At 42.1% G+C, this 18,959-nt stretch overlaps 1 protein-coding gene and 1 long non-coding RNA gene across 5 annotated transcripts in view; one reads left to right on the forward strand and one right to left on the reverse strand.

Annotated features, from left to right (window-relative positions):
- The first annotated feature begins 1,463 nt into the window (after positions 1-1,463).
- On the forward strand, positions 1,464-15,499 carry LOC134524228 (uncharacterized). Its single transcript, XR_010073518.1, has 4 exons — positions 1,464-1,578; positions 13,045-13,168; positions 13,812-13,922; positions 15,368-15,499. It is a non-coding gene; the product is annotated as an uncharacterized LOC134524228 (long non-coding RNA).
- The window catches only part of VPS13D (vacuolar protein sorting 13 homolog D), a 103,337-nt gene continuing 99,313 nt past the window's right edge, over positions 14,936-18,959 (reverse strand). For all 4 annotated transcript variants that reach the window (XM_063354063.1, XM_063354061.1, XM_063354062.1 and 1 more), the window contains one exon: positions 14,936-18,156. In XM_063354063.1, the coding sequence (XP_063210133.1) occupies positions 18,025-18,156 (132 nt within the window). In that variant the 3' untranslated portion in view covers positions 14,936-18,024. The remainder of the gene's footprint in view (positions 18,157-18,959) is intronic.

Consider the following 18,959-nt stretch of genomic DNA (forward strand, 5'->3'; position numbering starts at 1 on the left):
GCTGCTGAGCCTAATTCAATTCACCTGATGTTCATATCTGCCCTCTTCCCTCTGACTTCGGATTTGAAACTCCAATAGCAAAACTGCAAGCATAGTGTTTTGATATGCACCTTTGCCCTACCAGAGCATTTCCATTTCTATTATATACAGAGAGCAAGGGTGAAACAGAAAATGTAGTCTTGCCTGGTCTCACAGAATGAGACAATATTTGATTGCACTGATGGTGTAACCCTTAGGGTCACGCTAAAGCCGTTGTGTGATAGCAGCCCAGATCATAAGTCCCGTCCCTGCCCGACGTAGGGGTTCGTAGGCAATTGCTGCCCCTGCTAACATCCAGGTGTGACAAGCACAGCAAAATACAGTATTTGCCCATGAACTGCTGCTTACTTAATTATGTCGCTCTGTATAGACAAACCCTAGTGGCAAATTTGTAATCGGGTTTTCACACTTGTACTTGACCTTCTAGATGAGATTACAGCTTCCTCTTGATGCTGTAATTGCAACATTTCCATGCCTTAAACCAAAACAAGGCTTGAAAACCTGGCCCTCTGGCTCCTCCCGGCCAGCCTGCCGAGGTGTGTTGTGGGGGAAGATATCTGCTGTGCTAAATTGGCCTAGAAATGTGAAGGCTCTCAGGATTTAATCGCAGAAATGTTTGCTTGGGGGCACTCATGATGGGTTTTTTCTTGGAACTTTTAGCAAACGTAGCCTTTGTTTGCATTTTTCTGTGGTATGTGTTTACTGTTCATTTGCGCTGCACATGCTGTGAGAAATAACCCATTATGTTGATATTTTTTTTCCTTTCTCCTGCTTTCATTCTTTTTACTCCCCCTTGAAAATCCTTACAATTCCTTTCATTATTTGATGTTAACGGGACAAAAGAAATAAATACTTGAAAGAAGATACAAGCTGTGTTTCTGTTTTACTTTGGAGCTGCTGTGGTAACTGAATACCAGTCTGCAAGGTCAAAAAAAAAAAAAAGAAAGTAAAAAAGAAAACTGCCAGAAAACCTCAGCGCTCAAACCACAGGTTGCGTTGCCTATTGTAAAGCAATTTTCAACCCACATGCCTAAAGAGCGTAACAGTTGCTCTGTAAATCTCCGAGTGTTTCATATAGTTTCCCTGTCATGCGGCCATTAAGTTTTATAACCTTTATATTTCAAGTGAAACAATGAACGCGAATTCCTTCGAAACGTCTTAATAGATTCCACATGTTAGCGATTTTTTTTTTTTTTTTTTTTTTTTAATATTTTGGTTGCTCGGTAGGTAGCAAACCCGCCTGTGAGACTGCTCGGCCTTGGACTTTACCTTGCCCGGGGGGGAATCAACTCCCGCTCCTGACCGTCCGCCATCTTCTCCCGTCGCCTGAGGGCACGCTGTGGGCCCCAGTGCTGTCCCCTACAGGGACAACGGCTCTAACGGTCCCCAACGGCCCCCAACGGCCCCCTTGTGGGGCCGTTGGGGGCCGTTAGGGACCGTTAGAGCCGTTGGAAGGCAGGGGGCGCTCTGGCGCCCCACAGAACCTTCCAGATCGCTGAGGTGAGGCGAGGCGAGGCGAGGCGGCGGTGCGCTCTTGAGGTGAGCCGAAAGGGGATTCCTTTTTTTTTGTTTTTGGTTTTTTTTTGTTTGTTTGTTTGTTTTTTTAGGGAAAAATATCTACCCCCCCAAACCGAAAAAGCGTGAGGAGAATGCCGGCGGGGAGGGAAGGGCGCGGCGCAAAGGAGCGTGAAATGGCGGGGGATAAAAGCCGGCTGGGAAGGCAGAGAGCTGCCCTTGCTGTAGAGGAATCTAAGCGGTCGTTATCAGCTTGTGAAGGAGTATTCAGTGTCGCGATACACACCGTGATTGCCCGCCATAGCTGCGGGTGGAGGCTGGCGACCAAAGCTGAGCCGCGACAGGCCCTCCGGAGACAGGCCTCGCTTCGGGACAGGTTTTCCCATGGTCCACAGATGGGGTGAATTTCATGTCATTGTCTTTAATTTAATTTCGTTTCGCTTTAAACGTCGTATCTAAAGTTCGCGGTAATTAGCCTGCCTCTTAAGCATGAGGGTCTGCTGTCAGAGTTAATCCAGGTCTGCGTTCGTGACAGAAGCAACAAGTGGAAGTGCATTGAACCCTAAGTATCTGGAAGTGGAGGATTTATGTTTGTGAAGGTCTGTCTGCCATCGCAGGGGAAGGAGATTTCCTCCGATTTGTGGAATCGGCAAGAACAAAAGACCTTGCAAAGAGACCGAAATGCCGCGTTTCCGATTGCTGCCCTCTTATGTTTTCATTATGTCGGGTTGGGGGGGGCGAAGGGTTTTTCTGTTTTGGTTTTGTTGTCGGGTTGGTTTGGTTTTTGTTTTTTCTTTCCCTTTCACAAACGAACGGTATAAGCCTTAAAGGTGGATACGTTGAAAAGAGGTCATTGATTTCCTTTAAAGCTCGACCTGTTAATTGTCCTCCTGTATGTTGTCATTTCTAAAGAGGAAGCTGTTTCTCTCACCGGCCGGCTGGGTTTACACAAGCTCTTTTCTGTTGTTAGCAAACACTGGGGGTTTTGGGATAGGCCAGAATGATTAAAATCACCGTGTCAAGTTTTGGGTTTTTTTTTGTTTGGCTTTTTTTTTTTTGTCTCTGTGTGTTTTTGTTTGGTTTTTGTTTTCTTTCTTTTTTTTTTTCCCCCCCCCCAGAATGAGGTGATTCTTAAACTGCAAGTGGTAAATGATTTGAACTGCATTTCAGCTTGCGTTTAATTTTCCCATGCTGGTATGGTATCTTTTGAAGTATTTTTGCTATTGTATGTGGTGGATGGAAGGAGCAAAGAACTGGGAACTTGAACTCTGTGATTGATTTTATGCATCATCTTTGACATCTGCTGTATCGATCTTATGCCTTTTTACCTGTCTGTGAATAGTTCCAGCAGTTTTGAAGAGGTGTTACAATGTCTTAACAAAAGCTTTGAAAGTTTGCATAAATATCTCCTTGTATGGAAATTACTGTTGGCTGTTATTTTAATAGTTTAATTATCCTGATGCAATGGTGAGTATCTGTGTTGGTCCTACTATTGAAAAATATAGATACTGGGTGCGTTGTGCAATGTGGGCCAAGGGTTTGGTGTGTGTCTTCTGTTTTCTTAATGTAGCGGTTTGAAGCTTGATGTTTTCTTGACAACCTTGCTTGGTTCTTAGCTATTTTCATCCCTTGAAAAGATGCAGGGGTTAGGTGGGGGATGCTGGATCATGTTCTTTGATAAGGCCCAGGATTCCTTTAATAACAAGGACTCTTTGTTGCAAACTGGCCTTTTGCTACTTTGATGTGGGAGTGGTGAAGTTTGAAATGGATGGTGTCACTAAATTAGTGACCACATCAGAACTACTCTGGTCTGCACTGCTTCCAGACAAATTAAGCCATGTGTCAAGGTGAGGTCATCTGGTGATCCTGAGAAGCCAGTTTAATATTATTCTTAGACCACAAGGAATTTCCACTTACTGTAAAGCTGTTAGGCTGTGTGTCCACCCCCCAAATCTGTGGGACAGCAACTTTGTTCTCTGTACAGTGATACTGTAATGGGGTTTTGGGGCAACTGTGGTGATAGAGACAACTACTACTAAGCTGTTTGTGAGAGTTTGTGCTGGAGCTAAAGCAGGTTAGGTGTGTCAAAGCCATGGAACAGCTATAAGGTCCTTTGTCAGGTCAAAGAGTATAATGAAGTTAAGGTTTACAGGAAACATTTATTCTTCTCAATTAGCAGAGTCTGGTCACATCCTTACTCACCAGCTCACAGAGGCAGAGTGCCAGCAGGTGGGTATAAAAGCGTGTTGATTCTTGGAGTCCAAGATTAAACATGAAAGAAGGTACTGGCTGCTCAGTCGAGCAGTGAAAGCTTGACAGGTTTGGTTTGTGCGCTGTTTTCTGATGATGTATCCAGTTATTGAGAGGGCCATCAAATACGCTTTGTGTTGCCCCAGAGAGTGCTGGGAGCAGTCCTGAGCACAGCAGGAAAATAGTGAAAGCCTGCCAGAAATGCACGTTCTTGGGCAGTTTTTCCAGTAGTTTGCATCATCCGATGTGGAGCTCTGACGTGCTGAATCAAGAGGTGGCATTGAATGCGTTTTCTAGGAGGTGAAACCAGTGCCCCGCACAGTGGGGGTAACTTCAGGGTGTTCTTGTCACACTTTCTTAGGGTACAGGGGGAGGATGTGTGGGAAAGTTGTAGACTATCACTGAAAGGGAAACTGCTCAGCAGTTTCTGAGCAGAACCTTTTCTGTATTGTGCAGTATGAGTGACTTACGGGTGCATAAAGGTCATGAATCAGGGAATCCAATTCTCCAAACAGCAGCAGTAGCATGTCTCAGTACCCCAGCCTTTACTTCACTGACTTTGTGGGATTTGAGGGGAGAAAAACCATCTAGGGTCTTCTGTTTATGCTCTGTGTTACTGCAGTTACTGCTCTGTTCTTTGCAATATTGTGTCTGTTGTGTTCCTTTTGAGGATCTGGAGCTGCAAAAACGAGGTAATGTCCTACTGGGCTAACCCCGGTGTCTTGGAGATCATGAAAGTAGTAGGAACTGCGTGACGGTCCCCTTGCAAGGGCTGCTGAAGTGGACCAGGGTCTATTATAAGCTACCCTTAGGAAGTACCGTGTCCTTGGAAGAGCGACAGGGTGCAGGGGAGGTCAGGGTGCAGGGCGGGTGCCATCCAGCCTTGGGAACACTGATAAGCTTGAACACAATACCAGGCAGTGTTGCTGACTGTGGAACTTTTCTGTTTGCTCCTGAGGATGAGACCTGTTAAAGTTTAGAGCATAAATAATTATTATCTCTCCAGTGCAAGGGCTCTAGCTCTGTGCTTGGCCCTCGGTCCCAGCCCCCGCTCCATTCAGCAGGGTCAGGGAGAAGGGAATAAGGGGCGGTGTCTTTGGCTGACATGAACCCGCTGGGGAGGGATGAGAGGAAGGGGGTCTTGGGGGCTGGGTTCAGAGCAAGGTTAGCCAAATATCGGATAAATTAAGCAAGAGAAACAGACAGCTCAGCTTGCAGTGAACTTTTCACCCAGCTAACCTGTTCCTCACCCTGTATTGCACAGGTGGAGTACAACTCAAGTAGAGCACAACCCTTGCTCTCCCAGCCTCCTTTTTTTGCTGTAGCATAAGCATGGCCAAGGGGAGAGCAGGAACTGGAAGGGGTTTGATTTGCTATTTTGAATCCAAGAAGTATTATAGTTCTAATTGCTGTCTTTAGAGCACTGAAGTTAACACCACTAATTGCAGAGGGGTTAGTAACTATTTGCTCCAGTGTAGAACGAGGACCAATAATTTCTGGTCTTAGAGAATTGGGAAGAAATTCCATACTGGAGAGGGCAAGGAACACATGACAGTGTGTAAACAGGGATGATTAGAGATTCTTTGTGGGAAAACACAAGACTGGTGGGAATTCAGTGAATTCTGGTGTTTATATTTCTCTGACTCTTCTTCTGCATTTGCAGTGCAAGTAAATACAAATAATTGCTGACAGATGTTAGAAAAACATAGCGTTATGCTAACCATTAAGCTTAATTTTTTTTCTTAGTTAATAATATGTATTGATAACTAGACATAGCGTACTTGGGCTCTTACTCACATCACCTCTATGTAATGGGCTTTACTCCAGAGGTGCGGTATGGACCAAGAGCTGAATTTGTTCTCTTGACTCTTTCCTAAATCCCTACTGCTTCTTCTCCATGTCTCCTCTCCCAAGAAAGCTCCAAGCAAATTAAAGTTACTGTTTTTTAAGTAGTTGCTCCAGCACAGTCAGTGTGTAGTGGTGAGGCTGAAGTTTTTTTTCTTAGACCATTTTTCTCTTTTGTGTGGCAGGTTTGTTGGAGAGTGATATCTAGTAAAGCACTTTGACCTGGTTTTTAGGCTAAAGTTACTAGTTTGAAATGGGGACTCTCAAGTTCTCTTCTGATTTTCCTTTTCCACTCATCATAGGTAAGGAAAGTCTGAAACCAGGAGTTAAGTCATGTATTTTTCTGTGTGAGTGCCTAAATTCCATAAAACAGGGATCCCTGCAGACCCACCTTAAGAAACTTTTACCAGTAGTGCGCTTTCAGATGGTAAATGCCGGGAGCTCTGTGTCTAAAAAGGAAAGAGCACTGTATAAACCTAGAGATAATCCCTGACTTCAGGAAGCTATGAGCCTTTCTGGAGCAGTGAATATTTGCAGTTTTGCCACCTGCTTTGCTCCTTGCAGAATGATGTTTTCCACCCCCCATTTTAGGTCTGAGGAGGAGGTCAAGTTCTTGGACTACATGTAAATGTCAGTTCACATACAGCTCCACAGCCACTGCTGAGGTTGACATTAGGTGTTTGGCTGCAAAGCAGTACTGACAGCATCTCCCTTGGGATCCCAAATTCCTGGGTGCTGAGGAAGGCCAGGAGCTCAGACCAACATGGCCGCATTGTCTAGATGTGCATTGGGGTCAGCCCTGTGTTGCAGTAGGACAGCTGGCTTCAGCTATCCCAGTGGTGCCGCCCTTGGTTACAAGAAAGCTGTGGGGGAAAGTATGGGGAAGAAAGGCCATGCCTATTGCAGAGCTTACTGCTACCATTTGCAGTTTGCTCACACCTCTTGTACCAGAGGACTGTAATGTAATTTTGCTTTCTTAACATTTAAGTATTTTGCCCATCAGGTGAGAAACAAATGCAGTTTGGATGCAGAAGCTTGGTATTGACAGAAAAGGGCCATAGCTCCATAGATAGGGAAAAGTGGGTGTGTGCTAGAAGGTGGTGTGGAAAAAGGGAACATGAACTGTAGTGTGGTTGCTGTTGAGTTCCTGAGCCTGCCTGCTGCTGATGCTATTAGTTGTTCATCAAACAGTTTTTCTTCTCATGCAGTTCTTCAAAAAGATAAAAGTAGTAGTTGAAATCTGTATAAGGCAGCACTGCTCTCTGCTGCCCCTTCCCCTGTAACGACAGGAGCATTTTTGTAGGTTTGGTGAGCCCAATCAGAGAATAAATTCTGTTCAGACTCACGTTTTTTTGTTTGCTTGTTTTGGGCTTTTGTTTTGTTGTTCTGGGTTTTTTTTTGTTCCCTTGGGATGGTTGGGGCTGTCTGACTTTACAACCTGTATTTTTAAATGCAAATACCACTGCTGGGGAAGGGATGGGGCAAGGACAAGTTCAGCGGTCATCAGATAAGCGAGACCACTCCTTTCTATCAGTTTAAGCAGAGTGAGCGGAGCTCTAAGTAATATCATAATGTTCCTAAAGACAAGTTTGCTTGTCTGATCTGTCAGAGTGTATATTCTCCACAAAAGTTGCTCCCTTTTAGACGTGTTGGTAAGTTCCCCAGACCTGTTTGGCCATTCACCTTGTGGCTCGAAACCCTTGTGTCATGGCAGGCTTGTTTCTTCTACGGTATTTTTTTACTACCTCTTGAGTGACATCATTTAAGTGATGAGTCTCTGAGAGATGATTCATACCAAAAAAGATCTAATAATTGTTACCAGTTATTCAAATCAGCGTTACTGATTTCCCGCATCCTCCCACTGGTCCCTTGAGCTCTCCCACCCACTCATTTTTCCTAATAATTCCCAGGCTTTCTGGCCGTACGCTTGGTATGCCCTCTTTTGTGTTACTGTGCTGAGGTGTGAGCATCTAGCTCTCCCCAGAGGAACATTTAGGGCTTGGCTGCAGCAACTTCTGTAGGCAAATGGGAGCTGGAATTGAACTAGCAAGGTAGATCGACTACTGGCAGCTTCAGTAAAACTTCAGACGACATTCACATCACATCTTCTTCTCTCTGTGGTGGTGGTGGTGGTGGTGGTGTTGGCAGTCTGTGAGGTAGCTAGTTCAAAGCTCCATGAGTAACGTGTCTGCAGGCTACACTGTTGGGGTGCACAGAACTACAAACTGGATTGTCTAGCGGAGTTCTGCAAAGAATTACACTAATTACGTGCTCTGCACTAGCAAAGACTTGCACCAGTAGCGACCCCATGTGCTGCTGCTCTTCCAGTTTGTAGTTGTTTCTTCCCTTTTACAAGTCTTCAACTGAGGAGGCTTGTTTCTCCAGCACTGTGAATTGAAATCTGTATTGTGCAGTGATTCCTATTGTCAATGTAAACAGTAAGCTGCTGTTGAGAGCAGCTGTATTTTCTTCAAGCAGCTCCTCAGTCTGGCTCCGTTTTCCCATCATGTTCTTCTCTTTTCATATCCCTATGCGTTCTTCCCTTGATCTTGCCGGTCCGAGTCCCTTCTACATCTTTACTCTCATTTCTTTTACCTTCATCGCTCATTCTCTCTCTCAATCATTTCTTCTGTTGGCAGGAGCACGCGTGATTTTGCCCAGAGCTAGGTGAATCTAGGGTCCCAGAGATGGGAAAAGGGTGAAGCTGGATCAATTCTGGATGCCCACAATGAGATATTTCAGAACACCTTGACGTTAGGGCAGCTGGAGTTCTGAAGTTGATGTTAGGGGTATTTTTGGCTGCGTTTGTCTGTCTTCTACGAGACCTAAAAGAAATGGAAAACTGTAGACATACAGTTGTATGGATCTACAGAGTTATTCTCCCTTCAACAGGAAAATGGCATTCACCCTCCCTATTTATTAGCCCCAGTGGTGCGGTGTTAATCTGACTTTGATGGGTGGGAGTTTGTTGGAATTTGTGCTGTCAAAAATCCTTACACAGGACGTGAAAAGCCACTTCTGTTATGGAGCTCATTTGTTCACTCTTGCTGGGAGGGGTTGGGATGCCAACAACTGAAAAGAAGAATGTTGTCCCCAGTGTTTGAGATTAGTTGTTTATTTCACAGACAGTGGCGAGGAGAATGAAAAGTATATTGAGGAAACAGGGCACAGAGACAAGGTCTTAGTAGGAAGACATAGAGGATGTCTTCATATGACTAATAAAAATTCAGTCAATTTCCTAATACCCCAATTTTTTAAAGTAAAAATCCCCTCTTGTTTGGGGTTTTCCTATAGAGGAGATAGGGATCTAAAGCATAATCCATCCCTTGCACAGGATTCCTGGATTTTCTAGCTCACTTTTAGGTTATTTCAATGGTTCTAAGCCATGCAAATCAGTGAGATGATCACAAGGACTGTGAATTATTTGCCATGTTTCTGCAGCTTGTGAACTTAGCCCCCAAATAAACCGACAGCTCTTCTGGAGAGAGATGCTTTACATAGCAGCCTCCTCTTATGTTGGATTGTATTCGCTGTTCTGTTGAGGGGTGAAAAGTCCTGTGTAGCATGTGTTGGCCTAGCAGAATGAGCTCACACGAAAAGAGCAATATAGCTGCCCTCTTTCTTCCTTTCTGGAAAAACAAGTGAATTTACGGCTGTTCATGTATATGTAGTGAAGCTGGCACCACAACCCCTACTTTGTCAGCAGTAGGACAGTTGAAGGGAAGAAAAGCTTGGCGTTAACTTTGGTATGTTATTTATTATCACTTTGCAGCCCCCTGGAAAATGAACTTTAGAAACTTCTGAGCTGATGGTAACGGTGAACACTGGGAAAACCCGGGGATCAGCAAATCCATTGTGTTGTGCTGACAGAAAGATACTGTTACAACACACTTTAGCTGCCAACTTGCTGCAGTCACTCAATCCATCATGGTGGGCTGTTGGATCACAAGCCAGTGAAACTCAGCCTGGCGTGTTATTTTAGTCTTACATGGACTGTGAGATAAACGGGGCATGAACCGGCCCCCTGGCAGGGGGTCGACCCCTAGCGCCCTCATTAAAGTGCCAATCAAAAAGAGTAATGGAACAGGGAATGGAAAGCTGGCTTCTTCAGCCTGTTACCGCTCTCAGTCTGAGCAACTTTCACAAGCCAAGGGAAACATTTCTATTCTGAATAGGAGCCAGACCGCCAGAAATACCTCCTCTCTGCTAGTCTCTGTGAGAGCAAGTGCTGAGGCTCTTGTGGGTGTCTTGCTTGTGTTGGAAACCTGCTGCTTACTACTGCCTGTTCAGCGCAGGTAGTGGGAAGAGGCATTGCTTAATGCAGCCAGAAAGGGAGCAAATTCTGTGGAATATGCAGGCACTGTGCTGTGCTTGCATTGATCGTCAGTTGGTCGGTGGCATGGTTTCTGTCACAAATGGCTCATATTTCAACATTTATGCATGAAAGATGCAGAATGCTGCTTTCTCCCCATAGCAGTCCAGTTACCAATGTGAGTCTGGAAGACTTCCTTGTGTGCGCAAGGTATGAAAGTGGATTCTTGTGCTGTGTGTTATTTCAAACTCCCACAGGAACCCACAGCAAATAGGTCCTGCAGTAATACCATAATCTTTGGGTGAATATACAGTTAAGGCTCAGGCACACATGCAGTGCTAAGCTGCTATCTTTCTTTAATGGTTAGTATTTCAAATGGGCATGTAACTTCTGCTTTGATGATGCATGTTTGTGTTTCAAATTCTGAGTGCATCCAACACTGCTGATGCTGTGGGCATTTCTGTACGTCCTGTGATGCATTTTTGGTTTCTGCTGTATAAATAAATGTTCTGCACGTCAGCGTCCTTCTGGTGCGTGCTCAGAGGAGAGGGCAAAAAGGTAGCTGCTGAAAAGAAAGAAAGGTGGGTGAAGGTCTGTGTTAGGTGGATTTAGCATTTGAAATCAGGAAGCTCAAAGCTGGGGAGTTAGTTCTTAAACCTGCTTATAAATGTCACCTCTTGGTATGATCTCAGTGTAATTATGAACGTTGCAGCAGTTTATTTTTGCTCACAAAGTTTTATAAACAGATAGTTTTTCCATGTGGTTATTGGTTTGGTTTAAAGTATTTTTTTTTTAATGGGTAGGATCAGCAGTTGGAATTAGTGTCAGTGAAGCAAAATGTACAAGTAGTAACTAGCTTCCCTGTGAGTAATAGTCTCCTGCCACAAAACTAACACGGTGGTCAAATTTCCAGTTGACGTGCTATTGTATACTGAGGCTGGTACAGATTAGAGAGCCCTTAAGAAGCATTAGAGGAAATTAATACAGGTAGCAAGTAAAAAGTGTGATTGGAGATCAGCTTTATACTGAACTAGGTCAGAAAGAATAATTTTATCCACTTATGTACAGTATTGTGTTCTCGTATTGTTCTTGTATACCTGTCTGAACTTGGGGTGTAAGGATGCCGTCTGCATCCTCTGAAGGCTTATAGTGCAACTGCTGTTATACCACAAATAAAGCCATATTCTGGCACAGAAGGTAACGTAAAATATAGTCTTCACATTTCCGGGACTTTGACATCAAATACTGTTCCCTCCATACTTTGAGATTAAAAGAAATCCTGAAAAATGTATTGTCACGGGAAGGATTATTCAGAGGGCCTAGAATTGCACACTGGCAGAGGGAAAACAGTGGTGGTCTTCTCCCTGGTATCTGAGTTGCTGTGTCAGGGGCTTGACCTTACCAAAATCAGGCTGGGCGGGGGGGGGAGTCTGGTTCTGTAAAAGGTTGTTTGCTTCTTCCTTTCCCCCAACTATATGCAGGCACCATTTTTTTGCTACATCATTATTGTGATATCCAGCGGTTTGTACTGCTGATTGTCGATTGTTTGCCAAGGGCCTTGAAGCAACAGTCATTAGGTATGGTGAGTCACCCTCTTAGGTCAAAGTAAATGTTTGTTGTTGCTGTGTCTAGAGGGTTGAGGGACAGTTGGTAGGACAGATTTTTATTTGTTAAACTTTCTCTACAGCTGCAGCATCCAGGGGACTTTTTTTGCTGGCATTTTCAGTGTGCAGAAACAATTGTTCTGTAGATCCCATACACAATCCTTGTCCTTTAGGTGACCCATCCATTTATCCAAAATGTAAATGCACATGAAAGCTGTTTACTTCTCTCATGGCCTTTTAGTAGTTTTGAGTCAGACCAGAGTAGGCCTGAGGTGCAAGGTTATTCTTATCCACCGAGAGAACTCTTTGTGCTGGGCACATTGCTTGGGCAATAGTGTGTCAGCTACAGAAAACAAAACAAACCCACCAACCAAAAAACCCTTGTGATACTGGAATCTGAGTGCATTGAGGCAACTTAACAGGCCATTAATAGAATTGGTATAATGCAGTAGGCATGCATCTCTTACGTAACTGCATTTTGCTCCAGGATTATTTTTATTTCTCTACTAGAATGTGCTGTACTTCTACTGCAGAACATAGCAAAAAAAATACACCCCCCCGCCCCCCCAATATTTGTTTGTAGTTAGTGAGTAACCTATTTTTTTTTCTTTTTGGCAAGCCTCCTTTCATATGATTAACACTGCACTCTTGTATCTATGAGACATGTGCAAAGCCAGTCACAGTGTGAGCACCCAGCTTTACGTACACATCTGGTGCTGGTTGTTTTTTCTTGACAATCTCGAACTTCAGAAAATCTGCTTATAGAGAGCTATGAAAAGCATGTGGTTCAGTCAAACTGATCTGTGTCCTCTGTTAATGTAACACTTTCTCAGTGTGGTAACTTTATGGTATTATTGAGGCAGATGGCTTTGTGCTGTCCCAATTCCCTTTTTAAGGCTGTCAGAGCATTGGACCATCTACCAGTAGGCTGTAATAAATAGGCTGTAATAAAGTTGAACCAATGAAACAGGTGGGGAATTGGAAGTGTTTTGGTCCTAGCCCTACATTTGATAAAACTAAGCATCATAATGTGTAGTGGTTAAGAGCCTATTATCAAGCATGAATTTTACAGAAGTCAATTGGAATCCAAAGCTCTGAGCATAGTTTTATTCTGCGTCCCCCCTCCCTGGAAAAATAAGACTGTATTCCTTCTTTGTAACAACTGTGCTTTTAAGAATAGTTTGGAGTATGGCCATCGCTTTTCAAGATAAGTTTAAAAAAAAAAAAAAGGTATGAGTATGGATGTATATACATACATTTGGGGTGGGGTGGTACATTTATTAAAGAAGTATATAAGCATACACACACAGAGTGTTATTCTTTGTAAGAAACTAAGTTGTATAAGTGTATTTTGAGCACCTGCTGACTTAATTAAAATGTGTTTTGGTGTGGGTGGGTTTTGTTCGTTTGTTACTATCCTTGCAGCAGCCTGTAACATGAAGCGAGTATACTCCTTGAAACCTGCTTTTTCAAACCCAGGTACCAGAGGTGAAATCATTGTGATTAGCAAATAGAGGAATGCTCTTCTAAGAAGAGAAGCAGAGCAAGCAAGGTTATTCCTAGAGGAGTCATCATCTAGTGATTCGTGCAGTGGAGGAAACAGGTCAGTGCTAAGCTGTGTTACAGAGGGGAAAAAAAAATAGTTAAAAAATATATGTAGTTGGCCTAGGATCCTAGAAAGTAGTCTATTGATGAGAAAATAGATAAATGCTGAAAACCATCATGCAGTCTAGGAAACAGGGTAGCAAATAGATCAAAGTCTCCTTGTCATAGGGAAATGTTATGAGTATTTTCCTGTTTTGAGATGTGGCCCATTTAGCCACTTATATTCTCTCCACAAAAATGTAAGCACTGCACTTCTTGGTAAACAGCATTCACAACTTAAGCTATTCTGATAGAATCATCTAGCTGATTTATTGGAAATCTGGTCAGGGGCAGAAGGAAGGGAAGGATGTTGTTCACATCTTTCACACTGTTTTTACTTCATTTCAGGCATACCCTGTTTTGTATTTCCTGTTTCACTGCCTAGACTTTATTTATAAATGGCTATGTTTAAGTAGGTAACAGAATTGTTTATGATCCTGTAATGATGGTAACAAAAAGTCTGTTTGAGCCTGATAGTAAGATGCATAAGTGCATGTAGACCCTCACCCGTGGTTTGAGTAAAGTGTCAAAAAGTTATCAAACTTTTTTTTCCCCCAGTTTATTCTGTGACTTCAGAAAGTGATTCATTTCCCTTCTTCCAGAGGCAGCAATTAGGCAGGCACCTTACCTACTGCTCCGACCTGTACTGTGCTAGATCTTGCTACCAGAGGATTGTCTCCAGGAATTACACGTTGTTACAAAATCATGTATTGGTGAGTGGTGTGAGGTTTGTCTCTTTTAGCAGCCATATTACACACATGTTCCCTGTATCTTTATACTTTTGTATTACCAGGTTGTTTACCAGTAATACTGTTTCCTCAGGGGAAGGAGAAAAAAAAAAGTCTCTTAGTGACCTTGTCACGTTCCTGTTAGCTATATCATACAGCTTAAAACAATATGATCCAAAAAAATAATTCTCCAAGTTTTGATTGCTTTGTCAGATACAGGGCAGCAAAACAGAAGTTTGCAGCCACAGCTGTGGATTTAGGTCAGAACAGAACAGACTTTTGTAGTTCTGCTTGTCCAGAGTTGCTTCTAGACTAAAATGACATTGCCATCTGTGTTCTTCTGCGTATCTTGCACATTACAAACTTGCTTACCTAATTCAGTCACAAGTCTGTCTCATTTTCGTGACAGCAGAACACATGGGTCTGGATAAGTGTTAGAAATATTAGGATACATTTTTCCCACATAAAATTATATTAATAACCTAAGGTGTGATTTTTATTTTTTGGAAGTATATTGCTTGACTTTGGCATTGTATAGCTTGGGTAGGTGACGTACTGAGAGGCATTACTATAGCACAAAAGCATTTATCAGCTGTTCTGGTTATACAGAAGTGTAAGAAAGATGTCTGGATTTTATTTTAAAAGATGTGCTGCTTTTTTTTTTTTTAAGTTTAAATAGTTTAGCATCTATATTTCCCACTCTTAAATGACTTTTGGAAAATTAGACCATCTCAAATGCAGATTATCTGAGAGTCCAGGTCAGAGAACTGCAGTGTAAGTCTTGAGTTTGACCTACAGTGACAACCAACATTCCAGGTGCTTGTCCAGGTTTCTACCTCAAACAGCCAAATTAGGTGATGTAGGCACAGTCTTTAGGGCTGTTCTGCCACTCAAGAGGTATGTGTCTAACTTAGAGAATTATTCATTCCTGTACTCTACAGTCATTTTCTGTTCCTGCACATAATTAACAGTTTTTCAAGCAAGGGCACACGAAGAGGTTGGGTGAAATCAATTTATTACACTTCTCCAGAATTATGGTGAAATAACTCTTACGTCAATAATCTTTATTTTACATTTCTTCAATAGCAACTCCAGCAAGAACACAAAGTTGGTCAGGGTAGGCAGAGAACAAGTTGTACAGTTCCCTGCAAAATATAGGTAAAATCAAAGCTAATGGGCTGAAGCAACGTATTTCTACCTCAGCGTATCACTGCATGGGTTATAGGGCTTTGGAAATCCTACCTGCATTGTTGATGGGTTATTTAATCTTTGTTAGAGTGTGAAGGTGAACAGCTTTCTATAAAGACTTGAGCCAAAAGGCATGAAAATGCATTGTCTTCCCTGAATTGTACTGGCTGTGTGCTAAAGACAGTGGGCAGACAGAGAAAGGTGTGGTACTATCTCTCATCAGTGAATTTTTTCCTCCCCAGCTTCTGAGGTTTGAAGACTGAATCTGCTTTCACTGCTGCTGCAGTCATACCTCGTCCAATGAAACCAGGCTAAGGGTGGTAGGCATACTGTCTTCCTAAGGCTCAGAATCTGAAGAACTTTGCAGAGTTTGGTAAATGAAACTATTATGTTGTCTTGTTTGCTAATAGCTTGTGTTCCAGTTCTTAAGAATTTGAGTGAAAGCTGGAGACTTGCACTTACTCTCCACATCCTTTGAAAACTATTTTTGAGTGTGGCTCCTGGAATCTGAAAGTTATATTTATTGACTGAGTAATAATGTTAGTAGTGCCAATAGCAATAGGAAGTCCACAGTAAGAGTTCTGAAATGATATAAAAATAGTTGGGTTACAGCAATAAATAACCTCATTTGTGCTTTTAAAAACATAAAGTTGTGATTCAGTTTGTTCTGGAATGCTAAATGAGGCAATATGCTGCTTTCAGCTGTCTGTACATCACTCCTTGTAATCAGCACTCTGTGGGTCCCCTTAGGAGAAAACTTTGCCCTGTCTCTAGATGAGCGAGCAACTTCAGCCACCGTACGCAAGAGGAGCACAGCACCGGGAATGGTATCGTAATGTACTGCAATAACGGAGCCAGTTATGCTCCATGGTACTCATATATATCTAGGCTAGCGGGTACACTTTTCAAGGGTTTAAATAATGTTCTTTTTAATCATTATCAACAGTCAAATGAACAGGTTAAGCACAGTCCAAAAAAATTAAACAAATACACAAATTAGAGTCATTTTTGGCTGTGGCTCCCTGAGCTCAGGTAACTCAAACTACTTCATATGTGTTTACGTGTCAGCTCCTTGTAATTGTTACAAAACTTAAGTATTTAGGCCATTCCCCTGTAAATTCTCAACACAGAGCTGTGAACTATTTTTAATTTTCCTTCGCCATCTACTTACCATCTTTAGCAGCTAGTGATCTGCTGCATTAAAAAAGAATTTTACAGGAGAGAGCAGCACGAAGTCTTGGTAGCAGAGTCCAAGAGGACTGACGTGTTAAAGCACTGTTGAGCCAATGCACTTGTTGAATTCCTTATTTTACTTAAAAATTATACAGAGAAATATACAAAAGTGATGCATTAAATCAGTTTCATTTGCATAATGGACCTTTATGGATTTTGATTTCCAGTCAGAGACCATACACACATCTACTGATACCACATTTTCTCCTTATACAATAATCCTTTGCCTTTCGGAGTTGAGAATTGGTTTAATTCTAACCTTCAGTTTAAAAGTATTCCTGTAAGCCTTTACGAAAAGATAACTAAAAGGTAAACTAAGTTGAAAGTACAGCTGTAGTAGGCTCCTTACTTTGAGTCAAAGGTTTACAAAATAACACTTTGGGAATTTAGGTTACTCAGCAGTTTTAGGAAAGTTGTGTATTCACACTTGAACCTTGCACAGTGAAAAGTGCCGTAGTGCATGCAGACGTTCAGCGCTGTGGCTGAGGGTTCCTAGTTGCTGTGAATAAAGGTATAGAAGTACACTCACTCCTCAATCTTCAGATCGGTTAAACTTGATGAGACAACTACTGATTTAATGTACAACGTTTGAAAAAGCATGTTATTTTTATTATTTCAAAAAGTTTAATTTTGAAGAGCTTGTCATGAAGACAAATGATGCAATGATTTCTTCCACCTCCCCCCCCCACCCCGCCCCCGGCATTTCCAAGGCTGGCAGAATTGCACACTAACCAGCCAACTACACACACTTACTCAATCCCAGTGAAGGAAAAAAGTTAAAGCTTTCGATTTCCAAGGCTGCTCCCTTGAACTATTTAAAAAACAACTCAGAAGCAGAGGCCTTCACAGGTGCAGACTTTGCTAGGTTCCAGTGCTGTATTCAAAACAGAATCAGCTTTTTGCTTTCTAATATCTTGAAAAGGTAATTGAATTAGTGAGTCCTCAGTGCAGTATTTAACAAAATGCATTTTTTTGGGGGTTAAAAACAAGGACGAAATTTCAGGGGAACACTAGGTAACTAGGTATACCTGTACTTGTGATTTAAGAAAAAAACAAAATACCCAACAAACAATCCCAAACAATGCACCCTAATCACAGTGTTAAAGCTCCAAACTACAGGCCATCTGTGCTTCAACAGCTGCGATTAACTCTTAATTTTATTTTATTTTTTAAATGTTTATCTACAGTCCTGCACTGTGAAAATCAGCTTTCTCAAGAAAAAATGAGAGAGAGAGAAAGAGAGAGAGAGAGAGAGAGAGAGAGAGAGAGAGAGAGAGAGAGAGAGAGAGAGAGAATGGCTAGTTTCAGGTAGTGCAGTAAGACTCAGTATAGCTCCTTTAATTTCTTTACACAGTAAACAGACTTCTATTTATACCAACACCCTGGTCTGTACTTCCTTATTTACATGAAACACTTTTACATATATACATGTTAGCAAAATACAGGGCTTCTCCCAGAACCAAATGCGTTTCAGCTATGTCTTTGTTATACAACTAATGCTTAAAAAAAAAAAAAAGCCCACCTCACTTTTTTCTTATGCACGATTCCATTTAGCTAAATACTAAAATTGTACTTTTTCCTTCCCGTATAGTACTTTCTCTAGTCACAGAATATCATCGGCCCCAGACTGATACTTGCAATTCACTCTGGCAGTACGGAAGAGGTTTTAAGAGTCCAGCTCTAATTGTTCTTGATTTTCACTGAGTCTTAACATAAGCTGTTGTTCGTAATAAAGGCTCTTTGCATAGTTTATTTCTTGAGATAGCTTTACTGCAATATCTTCAGATTTCACTTTCACCTGCAAAAAGAAACGTGATTTTTTCTTAATGTGGTACTGCTGTCGTTTAAAGAAGAATATATTTATTTTTTATTACTTAAGTAACTGAAGGGATTAGGCTCGGGGTCTCCTGTAAGGAACAGAAATGTTTCAGTGGAGATTCCTTCTCGGTGCTGAGGCTGAAGTAATCAAGAAGTGAGGGAGGGAGAGACAGGTAAATAGAGACAGGTATTTTAGGATGAGAGCAGAAACATCTTGCAATATTTGAAGTTATTTCCTTTGCTTCCCCTCCTGCCTTTTATCTGGCTTGTCTGTTTGGAATGTAAACTGACTTGGGTCAAGGGTGAGCTTGTAACCTTGCCTGTAAAACAGACCCCTCAGCAACTACTGTAATGAAGAAAAAAACTCGCTGTAATGTGTTTTAGAAGTGCGAGTTCTGATTAACTTTTACATGCCTGACAAACACTCTTTCCAATTTTAGACACTTTGCAGTAAAAAAAAATACAATGTATAGGAGGAGGAGAGACCAGAGTAAATAGACAGCAAAGTACTTAACTTTACAATACGTACATTAAACTTAAAAGTCCTTCTCAGGTAAATACGCATTTCCTACAGTAACTCTTCTGCCTGCAGGAATATTTTAGATTTTGCCCTCAGCTTTTCTCAGGAGTTCAGGGAGCAAGTCCTACTGTCGCCAAAACCTTTTCAGCAGCAGCTATTTTCACTGCTAACAGAGTTTTCATTGTTGTGCAGCACAGGAAACCAAACACTAATGACCACAAACACTTTCAGCATAAAGGGGAAAAGAAACCCCTGCATGAAGG

This window comes from Chroicocephalus ridibundus, chromosome 16 (assembly GCF_963924245.1).
Source record: "Chroicocephalus ridibundus chromosome 16, bChrRid1.1, whole genome shotgun sequence".
NCBI lineage: Eukaryota > Metazoa > Chordata > Aves > Charadriiformes > Laridae > Chroicocephalus > Chroicocephalus ridibundus.